At 40.7% G+C, this 22,489-nt stretch overlaps 1 protein-coding gene across 1 annotated transcript in view; it reads right to left on the bottom strand.

Annotated features, from left to right (window-relative positions):
• TDRD7 (tudor domain containing 7) overlaps positions 1-22,489 on the bottom strand; it is an 89,585-nt gene that overhangs the window by 22,891 nt on the left and 44,205 nt on the right. The window contains exons 7-9 of the mRNA XM_007197032.2: positions 8,732-9,318; positions 5,219-5,405; positions 913-1,024 (exon numbers count right to left, since the gene is read on the bottom strand). Coding sequence (XP_007197094.2) covers positions 913-1,024; positions 5,219-5,405; positions 8,732-9,318 — 886 coding nt within the window. The remainder of the gene's footprint in view (positions 1-912; positions 1,025-5,218; positions 5,406-8,731; positions 9,319-22,489) is intronic.

The raw sequence follows: 22,489 nt of genomic DNA, 5'->3' as shown, positions 1-22,489 counted from the left end.
ACATCCCTGCTGGGAAGGAGGCACTTCTTTACGGGTCTAATTTTCACGAAAACAATTCTGATCGTTTTCTGAATGTAGCTCTGGCTCTCCTGCATGAGGCATACATATTCCAATGTCTTTCCTCATCATTAACGTGTGCCCCCCATACTTTCAGGTCATCCCTACACGTCACTCTCACACATGTGCATTTCTCTACGCTTCCTTGAGGAGGAAAGAAAAGAACAGTGATACGTGACAGTGCCAGAGACCGCACATGACCCACAGATGGACTCGTGCTTGGGTGCACGAGGGAGTGTTCCTTGCTAACAAGCAGCACCCACGGAGTCCATCTCAGTGGGAATGAAGGTGGGAGTCACTTTACAACAGGTCGAACAACGTGATTTACACTGATCCTGTACCCCACGATACAGGGCCTCGAACAGCTGTTACTAGGGCAGTTAGGGCAACAGCAACCAAACCCTCTCAGATGTCCAACAGGTTTTTTAATAATAAAGTTAAATGTGCTATATGTTATATATAACGTAACAAAAATATATTAAAACATTATAACATTTTTATAATGATCAAATCTTACAAAGAAAATATTAAACATGAATTCATTTATATCTTTCAAGAAATAACACGTTTTAACACCTTGAGATACTTAACACGTTTTAGGATTTAACCACCCCAAAGTACAATGGTAATACGTATCAAAGTGGAGAGCGCTTTTTTTTTTTTACTTTTTAAAAAATTTTTTATTTATTTATTTTTTATACAGCAGGTTCTTATTAGTTATCTGTTTTATACATATTAGTGTATATGTGTCGATCCCAATCTCCCAATTCATCCCCCCCCCCGCCCCCCACTTTCCCCGCTTGGTGTCCATACGTTTGTCAAAGTGGAGAGCACTTTAAAAAAAGTTCCTTTTACCTGCAAGCTTACACTTTGTAGCTTGGAATGACAGTGAACAGAACTTCGGGTTCAGTTTGTATGCTTTGCTCTTTTCAACATTTTCACTAAAACCATAGTCAACATAGCATACCTAATGATAACAGAAACAACAACATTTAGCTTCAAATAAAATTCTTTATCCTCACTTCTTAAAAAAATCACTTGATGCATTTAACTGGCTTCATTTTACCCCGTAATTGGCATGTGAAGTGGCACCACTGCCTGGAAAATGCCAGGGGAGGTGCCCCTGACTTAGCCCGGAAGAGGAATGCTGTGAATGGGACCAGGGGTGCCAGGGCTCCTGACTTCCAGGCCGCACTCCTCTGCTGCGCCTTTGCCAAAGGGGAGAAGAGGGAAGAGTGCTGAACCCCGATGCCTTCTGTTGTCAGCTTCTCAGCAGCACACGTACCTGGTCTGCCAGCCCTGACTGCCCCCACCCTTTCCTTACTGTCATAATGCCTACATCACCTTATTCTTTCTTGATTTATACAACTCCACTAAGGATCTGCTTCCTTAGGCAGATCCTTATTTATTTCTAGAGGAGGCATCACACTGGTGGTATTTACCAGATTCTAAATCCCCAGAGCAGCACTTGTGACGGCTTGCTCTCAGCTGTTATGCTTCCAGGGACCGAGATGCTTTCTGTCAATGACAACAATGATGTCACGGCTGGATAACATGGAATTCTACACTGTAAAGGTAGGTAATGCTGGGTTTTTGGGGGGCTGTGAAGCTGGGTTAGGCCTTCATCCAATTCAGGAAAAGGTCCCAAGTCTGCTGGACGGAGCTCTGTGTTTACAGAGACCTGCATGGCACTTCCTCACCACCATCACAGATCATGGAGCACCTGGATGTTACTTGTAGTGTATTAATAAAACCTTCAGTTGAAAAGGACTATATAACCAAAGGCTTTTTCTTTTTGGAGAAAAATAAAATCTAGAGACATTAAGCTGTGGTTTAGAATGATAACTAGGAATCAGAGGGAAAGTGTTGAAAACTTACTACGCTTCTCTAATTAAAGCAGATGGTTATTACAAAAACAGAACAAATCACAAAAACGCAGGGCAAAGGCATTTCAAAGAAATACCAAGTAATACAGAGTTCTACTTTCTGCAGTAAAATAAAGTCCACAGCTTCTGAGCACCGAGATTCTGACAGTAAGTATACAAAACAAAAATTCTCCCATCAGAGAATCTAAGGAAGAAAAGAATAGAGAGATGACTAACGCCTTTCTCTGACCACCTGATAACCGTGTCTGTGGGGCCTGTATATCCCACGTTGGAAAGGATCATCTCTTAGAGTCCATATGTTGACTCAGTGCCCGCCGAGGCCTTGATCCCTGGCAGGGTCCCCACACTGCAGCCAGCCTCTTCTCCAACCCCTAATTAGCACCTGCTTTTCCTTCCCAAAGGCCTCAGGATTCACGCAGCTTTTTGTGTCCTTTAATAGCTATCAACACCCACAATTTGGATTCTGCTCTTCCTAGGCCTAAAATGGAGACAACATGTCTGTGACTAGGACATAGTATGTGAAATCATGATTCCTGGGCAATTTAGAATGTACTCCTAGCACTAAGAGACTAAAGAATACTGCTCTAAAATCTTCAAAGGGGTTCTGTAATGTCTGGAGCTTGTTTACTTTTCTTTTTTCTTTTGAATCACGATACCATGTATTTGTATGTCAGCTGCGGCTCATAAAACATCTGCCCGTGGACTGTCCAGCTGGACTCTCACCACCCTCTCTGTGTCCTGTGTCCTTTGGCCCTGAGATCAGCACAAGCAGGCTCATAATCCTGGCATCGGGCCCCAGTTCATTCCTGGCTCTCTGGCTCCCTCAGGTGGCCACAGGTCTCACAGCACCACCTGAGTAATCACCAGAAAACACCCCTGGGATGTGGGTCTGCGCCAGGCCAAACTGGCACCAACCTGAGGGGGTGACCGCATGTTCCTGTTCCTCATACTCAGCAAGCTTTGTGGAAAGCAAGGAGGGAATCTGCTCTTGCTGTCAGGCACAGTAAAATTCAAGAGAAACAAGACTTTCCACGTAGCTGGGGTTTCTCCTCATGAAGGGTAAAATTCATCTCTGTCTGGTTCATGGGATATGGGGAACAAGATCAGGACAGGACTGCCACAACTACTGCTGCCTTAAGAGCTTACCACCGTACAACACACCAAGCTACCGCATTTATTCCTCACACCGGCTCACAGCTCTCAGAAGCAATGACACAGCCGGTTGCTTCCTCCTTTATGAGGTACTTTCCTGTTCTGGCTTCCGAGACACTGTCTTCTTGGTTTTCCTCCTTCTTTGGCCATTCTGACAGTCTTTTTTGCTCCTCTCACACCCACCATCTAAATGCTGAAGTGTTTCAGAGCCTAGTTCTGGGTCCCCTTCTCTGCTCTATGGGTGATTCTTCCTCGAGGAGATCTGACCCAGTCCCATGGCTTCAAGTAGCACCTACATGCTGATGTTTCCCACCCTGCTGCTACATCTCCAGTCCTGACTTCTCCCTGAGCTCCAGGCTTGTCCAGGTGAAATCTGATAGCTTTTCTCCAACCTAACAGGTCCTACAAAATTCTTGATTCTCCTATATATTGGTTCTTTTCCCTGATTTCCCAATTTCAATAAATGGCACCAATATCCACCAGGTTGCTCAAGCCCCAAACCCAGCAGTCATCCTGAATCTTCTCCTTTCTTCTCTTCCACATCCAATGAATTAGTGTCCTGTCAGTTCTACCTCCAAATACATCCTGAATATGTCCCATTACCTCTGTCTCCACTGTTTCTACCCTAATTCAGGTTACAAGCTGCTGGCTACTGCAATAGCCAACTAACCAGTCTTACTTTCCTTCTCTACACTACTACAATCCATGCCCCACACAGGCACTGGAACAATCTTTGAAGCAAATAAACCAGATCACATCTCCCTGCTTATCCCTTCCTTCAAAGTTATTTTCTATCATAGCACCCTCGTCATTTCCTTCACTGCTCTTAAATTGTCCTGTTTATTTATTGTATACTTGTTCATTATCTGCCTTCTTTTACTAGCATATAAGCTTCTTGAGAACAAGGACTTGTCAGTCTTGTCTCCTGCCCTAGGACAGTGGAAAAAATGAATGAAAAGTTTAACAGGCAGATACCAGCATAATGATAGTGTCTGATTTTATAGGTAAGGAATCAGAGAAGTTAAATAACTTTCCCAAGGCCACACAGCTAGAAGTGGCAGAGTTGGGACTCAAACTCAGGTCTAACTGACTCCAGAGCTTAAACTCCCAAAGTAGAGGTAAGGAAGGAAGGGGAAGGCCCAAGTGATTTTTGCCTTATAGATCTCAGACTGGGAGATATCCTTGTGGAGTATTTGTAGCATTTATTATAAACACTGATGCACTGTTAACATGTCACCAGGGTTTGTATGGTTCTTCTCTTCGTAAGCAATCCCTGTGCCTTCAAATAGCTTAAGTTGTGTTGGACTTCCTAAGGGCAGGGAAACGGTCAGCAAGTAGACTGAAGTTTAGCTAGGAATGTCTGGGGCAGTTATCGCCTATCGACTAGAGGTCACTCAGGTTTCTCACTGAGCACAAAGCAGTGATGGGGCCACACTGACTGGGGTCCTGTTCACCTGGACTTCCCGCCCCCTGCAGTGCTAAGGGTTCTGAGATGTGCTAACCCTGCTTGCAAAATTTAGACAAAACTGTGCCTTCGTGAGTGAGTTCTGGTTCTGGGTCTCTGAGCTGAGGGAAAGAAGAGGCAATGGGGCAGAGGATGATCACCACGAATGTGGTCAAGTCTGGAAGTGTTGGAGCCTCTGATGGAAGAGACTGGTGAACGAGCCCTCTGACCTTTCCAAGATGACCAAGAGGGCAAGACTTTGGGCATGGCCCAAGTCTTATCTGGGGTTCTCCTCAGCTGGCTGTGCAAGAAGGGAGAGAAGAATGCCATCTCCTCTAATCAGTATGGTTTCCCTCACTCCAAAGTATTGACCTTGATAAGAAGCCCACAGAGCTCTGATCAGTATTCATTATATAACCTTGGGGGATAGAAATAGAGGTTTTTTTCCTGATGACATCATGGGTTATGGTACTGCAATGGAGAAGAATTTTTTTTCTTTTTTTTAAACTAAAACTCTAAGATAATATAACTACCACTGACTTAAAAGTTGACAGGGATAATCTTTTACAGATACTATCTTTTCAACTTCTGGGGAAAACTAAATATAGTTAGAGAGGACACAATATTAGAAGCAACATTTTCATTTGAAAAATAATGTGTTTGTCTTCATAATGCTTGCCTTTATTTTGTTCTCTTCTGTTGAGGTGACCTGTGCCCGTAACCAAGCATCCTCCTCAGCATTTACAGCCAGCAACTGGCCAATCTGCACAGTCTGGACTGGTGTGACCTTGGAGTTCTTACTGTAATACTCCTTCATCTCATCTTCCATTAATTCCTGAGCAGCAGAATAGTCTCTGCCCACATACCTAAATTAAAGGAAGAGAACACAAATGAAGCAACCTGGAAGAAGGAAAGCTACAGGAATTCATTAATATTACTCTGTTTTTCTATGGTCATCTTTGGTTTCAGGCTCAGACTTGCTTACATTGACAGGGAGGAGAACATGGAGTTAGTAAACAATTGTATCTTGAAAAAGGAGAATAGAATACTGTGGAGCTCACAAAACAAGACCAAGGTCCAACACACCACACAACAGAGCAAATGCTCAACAACAATCCAGAGAACTAGAGGATATAACAGTAAGCAGTCAGGGAGGACCAGGTTGAGAGAAGACTCAAGGGAAGGAAAGAGAGGAAGTGGAAAGGAAGACGAGATGAGAATTGGAAGCCAGATGAGCAAGAGTCAACCTGAGATTTTGACCAGGCTGCTGGAGATCTGTGTAGATTTCTGAGAAGAGAATGTAGTTGATAGTTCTGCCTTAACTAAGGCTGGGTCTGAACAAGTCTCAATCTCTGACAACCAATGAAATCTGACTCCTCCTAGAGAAAAACAAACCCTTGAAAACAATAAATACAACCATGTGACAACCCATCCCTCCAACTTACTGAACAAATTTGAACAAATTACAACAAAATGTTGAGTTCTGATACCCTTAAAGAGACATGTTCTAGACAAATAAATGCCTCTTTAAGTTGCATGCTTTTTAAGAAATGTTTTTTCCAGGATACTCTTCTATCCCCCTTCTACAATTTTCGGCTGTTGACAACTGCAATCACCTTGTCCTAGTTTATGTTATCAAAACATACTGTTTTGCTTTCTGCCATAAATAGTCTGCTGCTTCCTTGTCCTTTAGTCTTCAGAGACGATTCTAACAAAGGCCTCCTTCCAGGATGGAAAACCTGGCAAATCAAACCTGGCTCCTTTAACAGGAGCTATCTCAGCCATGGGATGAAGCCTTTTGAGTTTGAAGGCTATGCGGTACCAGCACCAGAATCACCTGGCCAGGGAGATGGGGGATATGCCACAAGAACATTGCTCTTTGAACTGTCCTAGCTTCTACTCGGGGCCCAAGTGGTCCTATACAGCTTTCAGAAACTATTCCTTTTAGGAGTATCTTCCTGTATTTTTGGTAACTATCAGCAGGGCATAAGAAACCAGAGTCAACCTATTTGTTACTAGAGGAAAAGAAGCTTTTAAAAGCCCTACACAAAAGGGAAATAATGCCTCTTTTGGAGGCAATGGCTATTTTAAAACCAAATATGACATGCATATTATTCACTCCAGAAAACAGCTGTAAAAGCTTTGTCATACTCTATCATTTAAGGTTACTGAGCTTTACAAATGTTAGGGTACTGCCTGGAATACAGCCGCACTCTTGGCTCTGAAGTCTCCTAGTAGATCTGCAGCTCTGCCCAAGTGCCCATTTCTTGGGACCTGGAGTCTCAAGGGGCCTCCTGGTAGCGCTGCTACAGTCCTGGGAGCTCAACTGGCAGAGGCCTAGGCTGTAGCCCGTGGTTTGGTAGTCTGCATAGCATGGGCTCCTGCCAGGGAGGAGGGAGGTGGTGAGAAGCAGCATGAGATCTGCAGGCAGCTTCTGCTCTCTGTAGCCACCAACAGAGAATGATGCTAGCTACATGCCCTGGGCGGGGTAAGGAGGTAATGCGACAGTTGGTATTAAGAGTGGGTAGTGGCAAGAATAAGGTCATACATTATCCCCAAATTACCTGAGCAAGTGAACAAAGAATGATATGCAGGCCAATTTAGATATGCCATAAATACAAAGTTTTACAAAGTTAATTTTTAGACTGGAGACAACAGATTCCCATACTTGACCTAAGGGTCCTGCCATGGCACCTCCCTGTAACTTTTATGAGTCACAAGCCTACTAGTTTCCAGAGTCTACCGCCTGGGTAAAGGTGTGGGTGTAGAATGGGGCTCAGCCTGCCGGGATGAGGGCGGTGGGGGGACACTAATGACCTAGGGTCCACCTAAGGGCAGACATTACCCATCATGCTTGCTGGTTGCCAGCCACCCTGCTGAACACGTAGAATGCCGGCTCTGGGATTCTAACTTATACTGAAAAAGGGATCTAGATAACCTGAGGACCCTGGACCTAACCATCCTGGAGTAGTTTGAACCCCCATCCTACTAAAGTCCTAGAACTGATCCAGATTCCTGCCAACTCTTGGGAAGAACGTAAGAAATCACATGATTCATCCAGTCCAGTGCTGGGTGCTTGGTCTCTGAAAGTGGCACCAAGGACTACTGGTAACAGATACCAAAGTATCCTGCCAAGGAAGCAGATTTAGATTTTCTTTACAATGTCAAATGGTAAAAGTTAGCAATGTGCTCCTCAACATCCTTCCTTTACCTCAGTTTATTAGTGACCCACAGTGGGAACCCTAACCCTCAGCAAGCTGTTTCTATCTTCAGGCCATACCACATCTTAGAATAAAAGCTCTATACATTTACCACCCCTCTATAAAAAGGACCTTAAAAAAGCTTCCACATGTTCTAGTTTGAACATCCTAAGATACTTGATTCTCACTTCATCATCAGACTTAGTTTGTTCAAAGAGAAAAGCTTCAATAGGTTTGCTGTATAGGACTTTGATTATTTTTTGTGGCCTTGCATTGGGTCTTCCCAGCTCAGCTATGATCCTTGGGAAGAGTAAGAGCCCAAAGCGCAGGGACATTTTGGGTGAAGGAGCCTGGATTCTGTTCTGCTCCAGCCACAGCCACACCTTGGGCTGCTGCCTCCAGAGGTCCAGCTACAGTGGTTACCATTCTTCATCCCAAGTCAAAAATAGCAAATTACAGTCTTTCAACATTTTCTATGTATTCTACATTTCCTCCAAAAGTCCACATCAAGTGCCTGAGCTGAACTGTTTTTTGGAATTCCAGTTATCATTAGCCACTTAGGCAATAATTCCTTCTCCCAGGCAATGATATCAAAAGGCTCGAGAAACCAGAGGGCTAATCTGATGCATTACACTAGAAGGCGGTGCTTACCTATTCTGACTTTTAGGAAACACTACGTAATCCCAGATTAAACAGTATTACCTACCTAGTGGGTGATTGCTCTTTCTATGGACTAGGTATTGCTTTTGACATATATAGTTACCATTATGCTTTTGACATAGATTTTTTTCACGTTCAGACCATATCATCATTTCAATTTTTAAAACTGTTAGAAATCTTTTCTCACAAAAATAGTTATTTTAAACACTATACTTCAACATAACTCTATAGAACTAAAAATATATTATTCTTCCTCAACCAGCATCTATGTGAAGAATAGCCAAGTAGCAACAGTACACTAGGATTCTAAAGAATTAGAAAATAAAACTTGCCTGATAACCACTTCATTTGTGTTGCTCAGTTCAACCACCAATACAGATGGGGATGCCTCAGTTGGAATGATTAACGGAGGAATTGTTACAGTCTCCATAAAGGTATCAGCACTTTTGGTAATGCTTCCTTCTATCTGCAAATATTCTTGTTCCATCACAGACTTGATATCATAATCTCCATGTGCTTGCCCTGCATCCTTTAGGATTTTGTCAGTGGGTGGTGGAAGTTTAGCATAGAGAATGGCCTTCTGGGGGTTTCCAGAAATGTAATCTATGGTGCATACATCGGAAAGCGAGGCAAGATTTTTTAAGGCATCCTCGGGTAATTTCACTTTGTACATGTCCTCAAATGCTTTTGGGAGTGCGCTGGCCCAAAGACCACTTGAGTATTTCACCAGCAGCTCCTCAACTTTCTCTTTAAAGTCTCCTGGCATAACTGTTGGACACCCTTTGAGTGGTGGTATTTGTTTTGGAGCAGGTAGTGGGGATGGAGGCACTTTTTCAGCGTTCAGTTCACTTCTCAAAAGCTGCTTTCTCTTAGCTGGATAAACAAGTAAATCTTGACCACCACTGCAAGGTTTTTCCACCTGAAATTTTTAAATAAAGCAAATGACAGATATTTTAATGGCTAAAAACAACCTGAGAGCACATTAATGCATTTTAAATTTGAGAGAAACACTTTTCAAATTTATGAAGAGAACACAAAATTGTACATTTTACTCTTCTCAATCACTAAGACTTTAATACGCTGCCTTCACTTGCAAACATGATCATGCACCACATTTCAGTAATAAGCAGGGAAATGAAATAGTACGAATTTCCCATGTGAAGCACCTGACCTCCAATAACCCTAGGAAATCATGAGAGCTTCTGCCCTGTACACCACCTAGTTTCTCTGACAAATAGTTTTGTCTCACCTAGTTTCTCTGACAAATACAAAGCAACAGCTTACAAAATTGACAGAATACAAGGAGGAATGAAACCATGAAAAGGTATCAGAACTGTCAGGAATAAACCACTGGGAAGAAAGCTAGGAAGTATTCAGGCAAAACTGAGGTGCTGTCTCTCTTCTTCCTGCAGTATCCTGAGAAAACCCTCAGCTTTCCATTATGTAGGAAGGTCAGTCCAGAGGTAAGGTACACATTTTCCAACAACTACAGAAGAAAGTTAGCTAAAAGTGTTGTCCCTCTAATGAACCAGACTTAAAAATGCCCAGCAGTTGTATATCATCCAATTTCTAATTTTCTTCTCTTAACATTCCAGAGAGGCACGGCTTGACGGCATCTCCTAATATAAGAGAAGGAGAAAAAGAGAAACTGACGTGTGGCACCATTTTCCCAAGTTCTAAGCCTTTCCACTTCTAGACCAGGGGTCAGCACACCACAGGCTGTAGCCCAATGCAGCATGCCACCTGTTTTTCCATAGCCCGTGAGCCAAGAATGATTTTTCAATTTTTAAACGGTTGAAAAAAAATCAAAAGAATTACTTTGTGACACGAAAATGATATGAAATTCAGTGTACATCAACAAAGTTTTATTGGCACCCAGCCATGCTTTATGTAGTGCGTATGGCTGCTTTTGCACTACAATGGCAGAGTCGAGTAGTTGTGCCAGACTACGGGTGACAGTCACATAGCTCTTGGCCTGCAAAACCTAAAATATTTATTACCTGATCCTTTACCAAAAAAATTTCTCAACTTCTGATTAGACTGAAGTTAGTACTCATAGCCCTCTGAAATGCTTCTATTTTGTCAGATCCTATTCACCTACTCTTTAGCTGGAGTTTAAGACCTTAGGAGGCTATCCAGACCACTAAGGTGATAAAACAAGCGTACAAGAAGTACCCCCTTCCCCAAGAAGAACAGAATATTAAAGTTGCTGGGTGGGTAGCTTGTCAGTAAAGAACATTGACTTCATTTACTAATTTTCTGTATAATGCTTAGGAAGAGAGAACATAAATACAGTTGACCCTGCTGACACCGTGTGACACTCTGGATGGTATTTATGTGATATTCACAATTTGCGTCCTTAATGTTAAGGCTGGAAACACAAACATTTGGGACACTCCTCATTTTGCTCTCAATGGTTAGCCCACCTCTCTAGAGACTCACATTTTAAAATATGGAATCTTAAAATGTCTATCTTCACTGTGCTTTAAGACACTTAAGATACAAGGACACAGACTGGGTATCCAGAGAAGATTTGAGAAATATACTTTTTGAGAAAATGGAAAAATAAAACAGAATTCTATTTCTATGTGAGTTATTCACTTGTCATACAGAATCCCAGTTAGTAGCCTCTTCAATAAGTGGTGCTGGGAAAACTGGACAGCTACATGTAAAAGAATGAAATTAGAACACTCCCTAACACCATACACAAAAATAAACTCAAAATGGATTAAAGACCTAAATGTAAGGCCAGACACTATAAAAAACTCTTAGAGGAAAACATAGGCAGAACACTCTGTGACATAAATCACAGCAAGATCCTTTTTGACCCGCCTCCTAGAGAAATGGAAATAAACAAATGGGACCTAATGAAACTTAAAAGCATTTGTACAGCAAAGGAAAACATAAACAAGATGAAAACACAACCCTCAGAATGGGAGAAAATATTTGCAAATGAAGCAACTGACAAAGGATTAATCTCCAAAATTTACAAGTAGCTCATGTAGCTCAATATCCAAAAAACGAACAACCCGATCCAAAAATGGGCAGAAGACCTAAATAGACATTTCTCCAAAGAAGATATACAGATGGCTAACAAACACATGAAAGAATGCTCAACATCACTAATCATTAGAGAAATACAAATCAAAACTACAGTGAGGTATCACCTCACACCAGTCAGAATGGCCATCATCAAAAAATCTACAAACAATAAATGCTGGAGAGGGTGTGGAGAAAAGGGAACCCTCTTGCACTGTTGGTGGGAATGTAAACTGATACAACCACTATGGAGGTTCCTCAAAAAACTAAAAATAGAACTACCATACGACCCAGCCATCCCACTACTGGGCATATACCTTGAGAAAACCATAATTCAAAAAGGGTCATGTACCACAATGTTCATTGCAGCTCTATTTACAATAGCCAGGACATGGAAGCAACCCAAGTGTCCATCGACAGATGAATGAATAAAAAAGATGGGGTACGTATATACAATGGAATATTACTCAGCCATAAAAAGAAACGAAATTGAGTTATTTGTAGTGAGGTGGATGGACGTAGAGACTGTCATACAGAGTGAAGAAGTCAGAAAGAGAAAAACAAATACCGTATGCTAACACATATACATGGAACCTTAAAAAAAAAAATGGTTCTGAAGAACCTAGGGGCAGGACAGGAATACAGACGCAGATGTAGAGGATGGACTTGAGGACACGGGGAGGGGGAAGGGTAAGCTGGGACGAAGTGAGAGAGTGGCATGGACATATATACATTACCAAATGTAAAATAGCTAGCTAGCAGGAAGCAGCCGCATAGCACAGGGAGATCAGCTCCGTGCTTTGGGACCACCTAGCGGGGTGGGATAGGGAGGGTGCGAGGGAGACGCAAGAGGGAGGAGATATGGGGATATATGTATATGTATAGCTGATTCACTTTGTTATAAAGCAGAAACTAACACACAATTGTAAAGCAATTATACTCCAATAAAGATGTTAAAAAAAAAAAAAAAGAATCCCGGTTATTACAGTTTTAGATTTAGACATGGCAGTCCTCCATATCCAAAGCCAGCTGAGCCTGCTGGGCCCATCTTAAAACGCTTCTTCAGTCTTCACCTAGCAACATTTTCTCAACTCTTTGCAACACCTTCTCTGAAGTGGATGGCAGAGGCTAATTTCAATGGAGTATAGTCCATCTTATTCATCTAAAATAACTCTCACAAGCCGCATGCCCTATCTGTCCACATGGCTTCTTCTAATCCAAAAGAGGACAACAGTTCTTCAGTTTAACGATCTTTTTCTTTCCAATAAGTTAACTGGGAATATGAGATACTTCAATGTTTGTTTACTAATCTCCCCCACTCTTGGCCCCAAAGCTTCCATTCCACCTGTGCTTTAGATGCAATCAGGACCAATTACCTAACAATGTAATTGTCAAATCTGTCAAACCTCTAAACATGACCTCTGAACATGACCAGCACACTGAGTTCTTCTAACTAGGGATTACTATCTTAACAGAAGTTATGAATATTAGGTCCACTTGATGTGAATTTGGTCAGGACAAGAGGAGAATTCCCATTTTTCTGGCCTTTATTCCAGAATAATGCTTAAAGATCACCTGGAAGTAGTAAGCTTCCAGGGCTTTGTCTGGAGCATTTATATCAAGCTTTGCCAGTAGCATTTATATCAAGCTTTGCCAGTCAGCCTATAAAGTAGATTTTTGACCAGTAAGCCTGAGTTTATTCAAAGTACAAACAATGGCCAAATAATCATCTGAACTAGAAGGCAGGTTTGTTTCCTCAGCAGTTTTATTTTCATTGTTTAAAGTAGATACCCTACCCCAGCCCCCAGCAATCCCCAAATGACTAGTTCCTTGAATTGTAGCCACTTTCCAATTTTTACTGGCTTCTTCTTGATCTCATAAGCCAGTTATGTGCCTAATTCCACTTTATTCTCTAGTGATTTGGCCTCTTTAAATTCAAATTAGCATCTACTAAGATTAAACATAAGCCTGACTTTAGGAACAGAACCTGACACTAACTGGAGTTGATTCAGATGTTCTTCAACATGTTAGACAAGTATTCATGGATAATTTAGTGACATGGAAGATATGCCTGGTCCACGTACTTCATTAGCCAATCTTTGGAGAATAGCTGAAGGGTTACTCAATTCAAAGGAAAAGATCATGAAACTCATATTGTTTAGAATTTAAAATATATGTAATTTAAGACAAATGTAATTTTTTTCAACTTAAACTCTTTGTTTTAAATTTTTCATGAAAGTGAAAATTTGCTTTTTTCAGGCATTCCAATGTGATCACCATCTGTCCTCCACAACATGTGTCTTCTTTTTAATTTTCTGGTCAATGGGCTTAGAAACAACACTTATTACTATATCTATTCCTAGCCTATGAGAATCTCCCCAAAGGCAAGAAATTGCTGGAATGTGGGTTACAGTATGGTGTCCACTCTTCACTGTGCTCTGGTACATCTGACCAGATTTACATGCTGTTCTCTTGTCTCATCCCCCAAAACAGAACAGCTGTCTTCTGGCCTTCATAAATGACCAAGGTAAGTCAATAGCTACTTGAAACATGGCTTTTATTATTTCCTTAGTGTGATAATCAGCTGCTAATCATTCCAGTTGGATCTTTCAAGAGGGTGCTTTTACAACTTCTATTGGGTTGGCCAAAAGGTTCGTTCGTTTTTTTCCGTAAGATGGCTCTAGTAGCACTTAGTTTTTTCTAACTTCATTTGAAACGATTTTGTTAGATTGTATTGTGACAGCCATCATATCAGTGTGCATTTAAAAAAAGACTTATCAAAATTGGTGAATTTTTGTGTAGCCATTTTAATACTGAAGATGGAAGAAAAAAAGCAACATTTCCCACATATCATGCTTTATTATTTCAAGAAAGGTAAAAACACAACTGAAACGCAAAAATAAGGTTTGTGCAGTGTATGGAGAAGGTGCTGTGACTGATCGAACACGTCAAAAGTGGTTTGCGGGGCTTCCCTGGTGGCTCAGTGGTTAAGAATCTGCCTGCCAATGCAGGGGACATGGGTTTGAGCCCTCGTCCGGGAAGATCCCACATGCTGCGGAGCAACTATGCCTGTGTGCCACAACTACTGAGCCTGTGCTCTAGAGCCCGTGAGCCACAACTACTGAAGCCCACGTGCCTAGAGCCCGTGCTCTGCAACAGGAGAAGCCACCACAGTGAGAAGCCCACGCACCGCAATGAAGAGTAGCCCCTACTCGCCGCAACTAGAGAAAGCTCATGCGCAGCAATGAGGACCCAACATAGTCAAAAATAAATAAATAAAATAAATAAATTTTAAAAAGTGGTTTGCGAAGTTTTGTGCTGGAGATTTCTCGCTGGACGATGCTCCACGGTCGGGTAGACCAGTTGAAGTTGACAGTGATCAAATCGAGACATTCATTGAGAACAATGTTATACCACGTGGGAGATAGCCAACATACTCAAAATATCCAAATCAAGCACTGAAAATCATTTGCACCTGCTTGGTTATGTGAATCGCTTTGATGTTTGGGTTCCACATAAGTTAAGCGAAAAAAACCTTGACCATATTTCCACATTTGATTCTCTACTTAAACGTAATGAAAATGTTCTGTTTTTTAAAACAAATTGTGACGGGCGATGGAAAGTGGATATTGTACAATAATGTGGAACGGAAGAGATCATGGGGCAAGCGAAATGAGCCACCACCAACCAAAGGCAGGTCTTTATCCAAAGACGGTGATGATGTGTATATGGTAGGATTGGAAGGGAGTCCTGTTATGAGCTCCTTCAGGAAAACCAAACGATTAATTCCAACAAGTACTGCTCCCAATTAGACCAACTGAAACCAGCACTTGACGAAAAGCATCCAGAATGAGTCAACAGAAAATGCATAATCTTCCATCAGGATAACGTGAGACCGCATATTTCTTTGATGACCAGGCAAAAACTGTTACAGCTTGGCTGGGAAGTTCTGATTCATCCGCCGTATTCACCAGATATTATTGCACCTTCGGATTTCCATTTACTTAGGTCTTTACAAAATTTTCTTAATGGAAAAAATGTCAATTCCCTGGAATACTGTAAAAGGCACCTGGAACAGTTCTTTGCTCAAAAAGATAAAAAATCTTGGGAAGATGGAATTATGAAGTTGCCTGAAAAATGGCAGAAAGTAGTGGAACAGAAGGGTGAATACGTTGTTCAATTAAGTTCTTGGCGAAAATGAAAAATGTGTCTTTTATTTTTATTTAAAAACCGAAGGCACTTTTTGGCCAACCCAATAGTTCCTGTGGTCTAATTGAGTCAGGTACATACCTGAGAAGGGGGTCAAAAGGCCTCCTGTTCTATAGGAGAAGACTCAGGATCATAATCCTGCCATTTTCTTCCATGCTTTCATTGTTTTGTGGCTCTTCAGTTTTTTCTTTGGTTTTGGATATCCACCCAAAAATCACCAGTCCAATGACGGGAAACTGGAACTCCATAGATTTACTATGTATGGGTCCTTACCTCCAACTCCCAACAGCAGAGACAGGTAGGTAACCTAAAGGATTAACTCCTTACACCATGGAGTTCAAGCCATCTCCTTTGGTGATCATCAGAAGATTCTAGTGTCTAACATGCCTTAAACCTTCTATTCCCACAAGTTCATTATATTTAGCTTGATTTCTGCCTCATTTGGAATCACAACTTGAATGAGATACTTCTCTCACATCCCTCTGAGTTTTTGTAAGTTTGGAGTTGACAGATTAGGTTTGGTAGATGTGAGACTCAAGGACTTAAAACATCAACTTCTTCAGGAGCCCTACAAGTTCACACAAATAGAAGTCTTCATGCTAAATGCCTAGAAATTGTCTTCTTAATTCTAAGAGGTCTTTACTTCTTCCTAATTTACCTGTGCTGTAAAGTTCTTGAAGCCAAACTCCTCTGAGTCTATGAAGGCTCACCTGCTAACTCTGCAGCATAGGCTGCTGAGGTAAACTTACTGTTTCTTATGGAATTAGAATTTTCTTTGGGATTCTGTAACAGAATTGGTATTGTCCAATTAAATCAAAAAGTCTCAAAGCAGTTGTATGGGTCTCATTCAGACACAGTTTTGTTTCCATTGGGTAGTAGTTCTTTGTGTTGAAGCTTTAAATTACATTCTAAATTTCATTTTATATGGTCACCACCCAATACCAACCTCAGACAGTATGGTAAAATCACGTTTACCTGTAGACCTGCCTTCCAGCACTCCAACTATTAGCAGTGGCTTGGAACTCAAAAACAAACCAATTAAAAAACTCAATTTCAGCAGGCAGTAAAGACCTCTGGGTACCTAGCAACAACTAAAACATCAAAGAGCCACTGACCAGAAGCTTGCACCCTATGATTAGCGAGTTCACAGAAAGACTGGTTGATGACCTTCTACAGAGCTCAGTCTTTTTGTGTTAATGCTGAGAAGTGCTAGGAAAGTTAGACAACTAAGAAAGAGATGAGGAAATGGTCCCCAATGGCCTGACTGGGCCACAGTGAAGACAAACTGATAGGTTCAGATCTGAAGCCTCTAAGGGCAGTGGGTGGGGTTTATACTGCACGCAGGATAATACACTGAGATGAGCTAACACCCAACTCATCATTCCAGACCACCTACAACTGCCACCCTCTCTGCAGCGGTTCATGCTACGCCCAAGATTATTCAGCAAGGGTTATAATTTTTAGTCGCTTCTGTTTAAGAAAGTACAGGTGTTTGTGGCATATTCCACAGAGGTTTAATCAAAGGTAAAGGTAAAAAGTTCCTTGTAGATGGTACCCTGTCTGTTCACAAACCACCTATCCAGAGAAACTCTTTCTCCACCATCTTGGGTAAGTAGTTTTATAGACATTATGTATTTCAAGGCTAATACTCTTTCACTCCCATCCCTTTCCTAGTAAGGACTTCACACTGATGCTGACTACAACCATTTATATTTGGATAAACTTCAAGCCATTTTCCTTTAGTGTGGCCCAAGGTTAGGCCCTTGTTCACAGGTCCCCTTCAGGAAGACATTATCCTGGTTAAATGTGTGCAGACCTTTTGGGCATGATCTTGGCTGGCAGCTGTGGCTTTCACTGTGCATTCTAAGCTAAGTAGGTACTAGATATGCTTCTCATTACCTTTGCGGGGAGCAGGATCTGCTCCTCTAGGATGGCAGAAACTCACTTCATCTAAGAGTTTTAGTTCCTTTATCCACTGCTCTTATTTTTCAATTTAAACTTTTGTTCCGCCCTCTTTAGCGTTTCCTCTGTTTTCACTGAGATAGGCTCCTCTATAGAGCTTGCTGGGTATGCCTCTAGTTTACCAGTGGGTTTTAACTTGCTTACATTTAAGCTGGACTGTTCCTGGAAAAATAACAGCTGTCTTTTCCTATACACCTGCTATGTTTCTTTTTTTCTTTTTTTTTTTTTTTTTGGCCACACTGTGCAGCATGTGGGATCTTAGTTCCCCAACCAGGAATCAAACCCACGCCCCTGGCATTGGAAGCACGGAGTCTTAACCACTGGACCACCAGGGGAAGTCCCCTATAGACCTGCCATGTTTCTATACTGTACTGGCAGCTGTTTATAGTTTGTGTAACTTAATTCTAACAACCCTAAGAGATGGGAAGAAACAGTCACATTTTAGAGCATACTGAAGCCCAGATTTGTATGCTGAAAGTAACACCACTAAGAAATGGCCAGGGCAAAAACCTAACTGCAAAGCCCAAACTCTTTCTATTGTACTATTGGGCCTTATGGGTAGTTTTCTGTTTCCAGTACCAGAACAGCAATGTCACATTACTCCCCTGCTGCCCTATTTTGATTTCGCCGCAGTGCTCTTTTATCTTTCTCCTATTCAGATGGTCACTGAAATTGAATTTAAAAACTGTTCCAATGTGTTCATTGCATATTTCTTTTTATTGGTGAAAAGTTAGAAAAGAAATTGGATTCCAATTAGATATTATGGCTGTACTTTCAAGTCCTAGCTTTACTTCTCGTTGCTGCTTCTGCTGGCATGGCTGCATAGACTGTATCAACACCACTAAGCCTGAGGTTATATCACTGCTGTTTCATTTCTGTTCACTTCCTTAGAAATTCAATTTGTTTTTAACCCAGAAATATCCAGGCTTTAAAAACAGAGGCAATTCATTTTGCATGAGCTGACAGGTGCTTTATCTTATGTAATTAATTACCACAAAGTTAAGACAAATTCCTGAACATACAAAAATACAAAAATATGTAAGTGGCAGAACTGCTGTTGCCTCTTTTGATATTACAGAAATTGCTATATTGATGCAATCCAGAACTTTAGGAATTTTTAAAAGTCTGAGGTATTAGAGGACTAAACGACTTAAAATAAAGCTCAGTGATTTCTAACGGACAGAAAAATGACATATAAAATACAGACTAACAGTAAAACCTTTTTATAAAAGCATGAATAATTAGCGTCATTAGGTATTTTTTCTCATTTACAACATTTTATGTTCTCATTCACTAAATGTTATGTTCTGTAATTAAGGCCTGAGGTGCTTCAGCTGAACTCAGAATGTTTCCCACTATCCTGAAGTTGCCTCCCACTGCTCCTACGCTAGGTCTTTCAGGCTACTGGCAGAGAGCCTTCTCAGCTGAGTGCATCTATTCCTATATGGCTCTAAACGAGCCGCCCAGCTCTCCACACAGCTTCAGGTAAGGCACTAAAGACAGATATTCTGTCTCAGGTAGGAATGGAGACGTTTCTCCACCCATGTTTCAGAGTGGAGGATTTCAACAAAATCTCTGATGTTCAACAGTAATTGTCACAAGATTTGAAATTTTACTAGAAATTGAAGTCGGCCAGAGGCTCTGGATCCTGCATGACCTCATGGCAGGGACCCACTAAGTTTCCACCAAATGATGACTCTTTAATAAAGTGAATTGGCCCGTTTGCCTCTTGAGTTTCTTCTTGAGCCACTCTCTTCTTATTGAATTTCTTACAGTTTCCTGAAAAAGCCATGTTTTTCTGTCTCAGGCTTTGGCACAGGCTGTTTCTTTTGTCTGAGGTGCCTTTTCCCCAGCATTCCCACCTTTGTCTAACTTACTTCAACTCATCTCTCAGGTTTTAGTGTAACAGACACCTCCTCTGGGAAGCTTTTGACTCATCAGACTACGTCACATCCTCCTGTTTACACGTTTCCTTAGCACCCTGCATTTCTCCTTCATAACTATTGCAGGCTTGCCCTTATCTGCTCAATGTTTATTTTCCCTGTTGGACAGTAAGTTCCGTAAGGACAAGGTTCAGGTCTGTCTTGTTTACTGTTATTCTTAGCACCCAGGTCAGTGGGTGGCTCACAGAAGCATTTTATAAATACTAGCCAAATACAACAATTAAGGAGAACATTATTAATAAGGCCACCACTTTAGAACAGCCAAGAGATGTTGCTATCCTTCTCCTAGGACCCAACGGCAATTCTTAGATGCCAGTATCCTTGGTCAACAGCCTGCCATCTTGGGCTCTTTGCCTTTCGAAGACAGCTTCTGCACAAGTTTCATTTCCCTTGAAAGTTGCCTAGGAACACTATGGAACTGGGTCACCATTGTTAATATGATTTTATATTCTCTTTAGCTTTCAAAACTCTCAGTCCACATTTTGTTGTCAGAGAGATCCAAAAGGTTAAGGACAACAGATTCAAAGCCTCCTTCTGCCTGCATCAAAATACCATCTAACAACCTTGTAAAGTGACTTATAGCGTATAGCTGATTAAATCTTCATGAAGGTAAAATTTCAGAGCTTTTATTTGGTCCCTTGAGCTGATGCTACCCGTCCTATATTCAAATGGAAATCCTGCAAGTGATTATCTCTGGGAGGTAGGATGATGGGGGATTTTTATTTCTTTTATAACTTTATTTTTCAATATTTTTATATGGGACATTTTACATGACTGGGGGGAGAAAGCACTTTTTTTTTTTTTTCTAAAATAAAGAAGTACACTGCACTCAGATTTCTTCTTCACTTACACAACAAGACATATGGAGATACACATTACTAAGTCTTTCTTACCCTAAAATTTCTGCACTGTGTTCTAACCTGTCTGGCCCTGTTTGCAGTAGAATCAGCCCTGAGCATGCTATCAGTTTTTCAGCAAGATGAAAAGCAAGAAGTCAGAAAAAAGGGAAAATAACCATGGTGTAACTGTTTAAAACTGCCTAAAAATAAACATGGTGTAACAGTTTGAAACTGTTTACCAGTAGGCTGTTTAAAAAAAAAAAAATCAGAGCTATTAAAAAAAGTTTTGAAAAATATCAACAGATGTCATTAAAACTGGCAGTTTTTGTCATCCTAGACACAATGCTTCACTAAGTAAATTCTCATACCTGACAATTGATAGTGATTGCATCTAAACAGTCCTACTCAAAATTGAGAGAAACAGCATGGAGATAAGAAAGATACATTACATTTCTGCATCACATTCCACCCTCACTGCCTGGACAGAAAATAATCATGCAACAGAGATGCATTTGAGCAACCAAAAAATTAAAAATCAGTCATTTCAGCACCTGAAATTTAGTAGGAAACCACCCACTTTAGATAAAGTTTTAACATCAAAGAGATAGGTACTCTCTCTCCTGCAGTCCTAGCAAGAGAAATTTTGAGGCTTTGCAGATATGCAGAGTAGCGAGGATGAAAATTTCCGGCCAAAAGTCATAAATTAAGCTACACAAATACTAGTAATTATCATGCAGTGTAAAACAAAGTGACCAGAAACATAATACATTAAGAAGAATTTGTGAAGTTAATTTAAAATTCTTTTACTCCAAAGATAATTTCTTTATCGAAGCTTAATATTGAGTTATATGTGTATATTCACAATAAAAGGGTTTAAAGTTCATTGAAGACATAAGTTCATGAACGTCTACGGATTTAAAAAATAAAAGAACCATATGCATTCCAAAAACGAGCTCCAGGCCCTGAACCTTCAAATCAAGCAGCCTGGTGAAACCTCAGAAGTCCCCTTCAAGATTATGGAAACCTAAGGGGGTCCTCAAATGCTGCTAAACCTGCATCCAGTGAGAATATTCTTTGCAGAAAGGAGTAAAAATGGAATGAATTGAATAGCAACCTTAGGAATTCCCACTACAAGAATAAACCCCATATTCAACATAAATCAGGGATAACATTCTTATGATCATTCTTGACTTTATAGGTAGGGAAACAGCCATAATTCCAGAGTTTGACATTTCTTCTTGTTTTCCCACTTCACACTGTATGTATATATTCATCAGCACATCACATTGCCCTAAGGTGGTCTCAGCCCCCAAAGCAGTGCATGGTACCTGCAGGTGCAGAGTGAATGATGTAAGAACAAATAAGACAGAGAGATGGATGGATGGATGACTCTTGACTGGAAAGCCCATGGGACTGGAGTGGGTGTCAGTGCCCTGGAGGAAGAAGTGGTTATAAAAATACATGCTGTCTTTAGGTCAGGTGCTTATAAGAGAGAGTGGCCCACACTCTGCCCAACAGGGTTGGGGGCCAAAATATATATTAAGTTAAAGAAATGAAAGCCCTCTATCAAGCAATAATTGTCATGCATATTTAATTCTATAAGCTTGGAAGCACCAAGTAACTGCTAATTTAGAAGTTATTTTGTTGAATAAATTCTATGTAAATAAACATTAAGAAATATCTAAAAATTAGTTATTTTGGTTTAAGAATCTAGTTGTCTCTATCTCTGGATGAACTAAAAGATGTCTAATAAACTACTCTGATCCATCATTTTATTATAATAGATTCTCAAGTAGGAACAGGCATGGAAATAGATGTCACCTCACTTTTCAATATTTTTCTCCAAAGAAATTTGTGAATAGTTTAAATCTGAACCCTGTATTAATTTTTTTAGATGTATTCTATAAATAATTAGCCAAAATAACTAAAATTTGTTCAGCTGAATGTCTTTAAAAATGCTCAGGAACAAGAATATAAAATTTGAGGCTAACAAAAAATGTTCTATTACCAGTTAAGTTCAAGTTATTAAAACGACAAAGCCATCAGTATCTGTTGGTAACAGTTCAGTACAAAATGGTATATATATTACCACATATTA

Source organism: Balaenoptera acutorostrata, chromosome 6, assembly GCF_949987535.1.
Source record: "Balaenoptera acutorostrata chromosome 6, mBalAcu1.1, whole genome shotgun sequence".
Taxonomy (NCBI): domain Eukaryota; kingdom Metazoa; phylum Chordata; class Mammalia; order Artiodactyla; family Balaenopteridae; genus Balaenoptera; species Balaenoptera acutorostrata.
The sequence above is the reverse complement of the archived record's forward strand: the minus strand, read 5'-3'. Positions and strand labels throughout refer to the sequence as shown.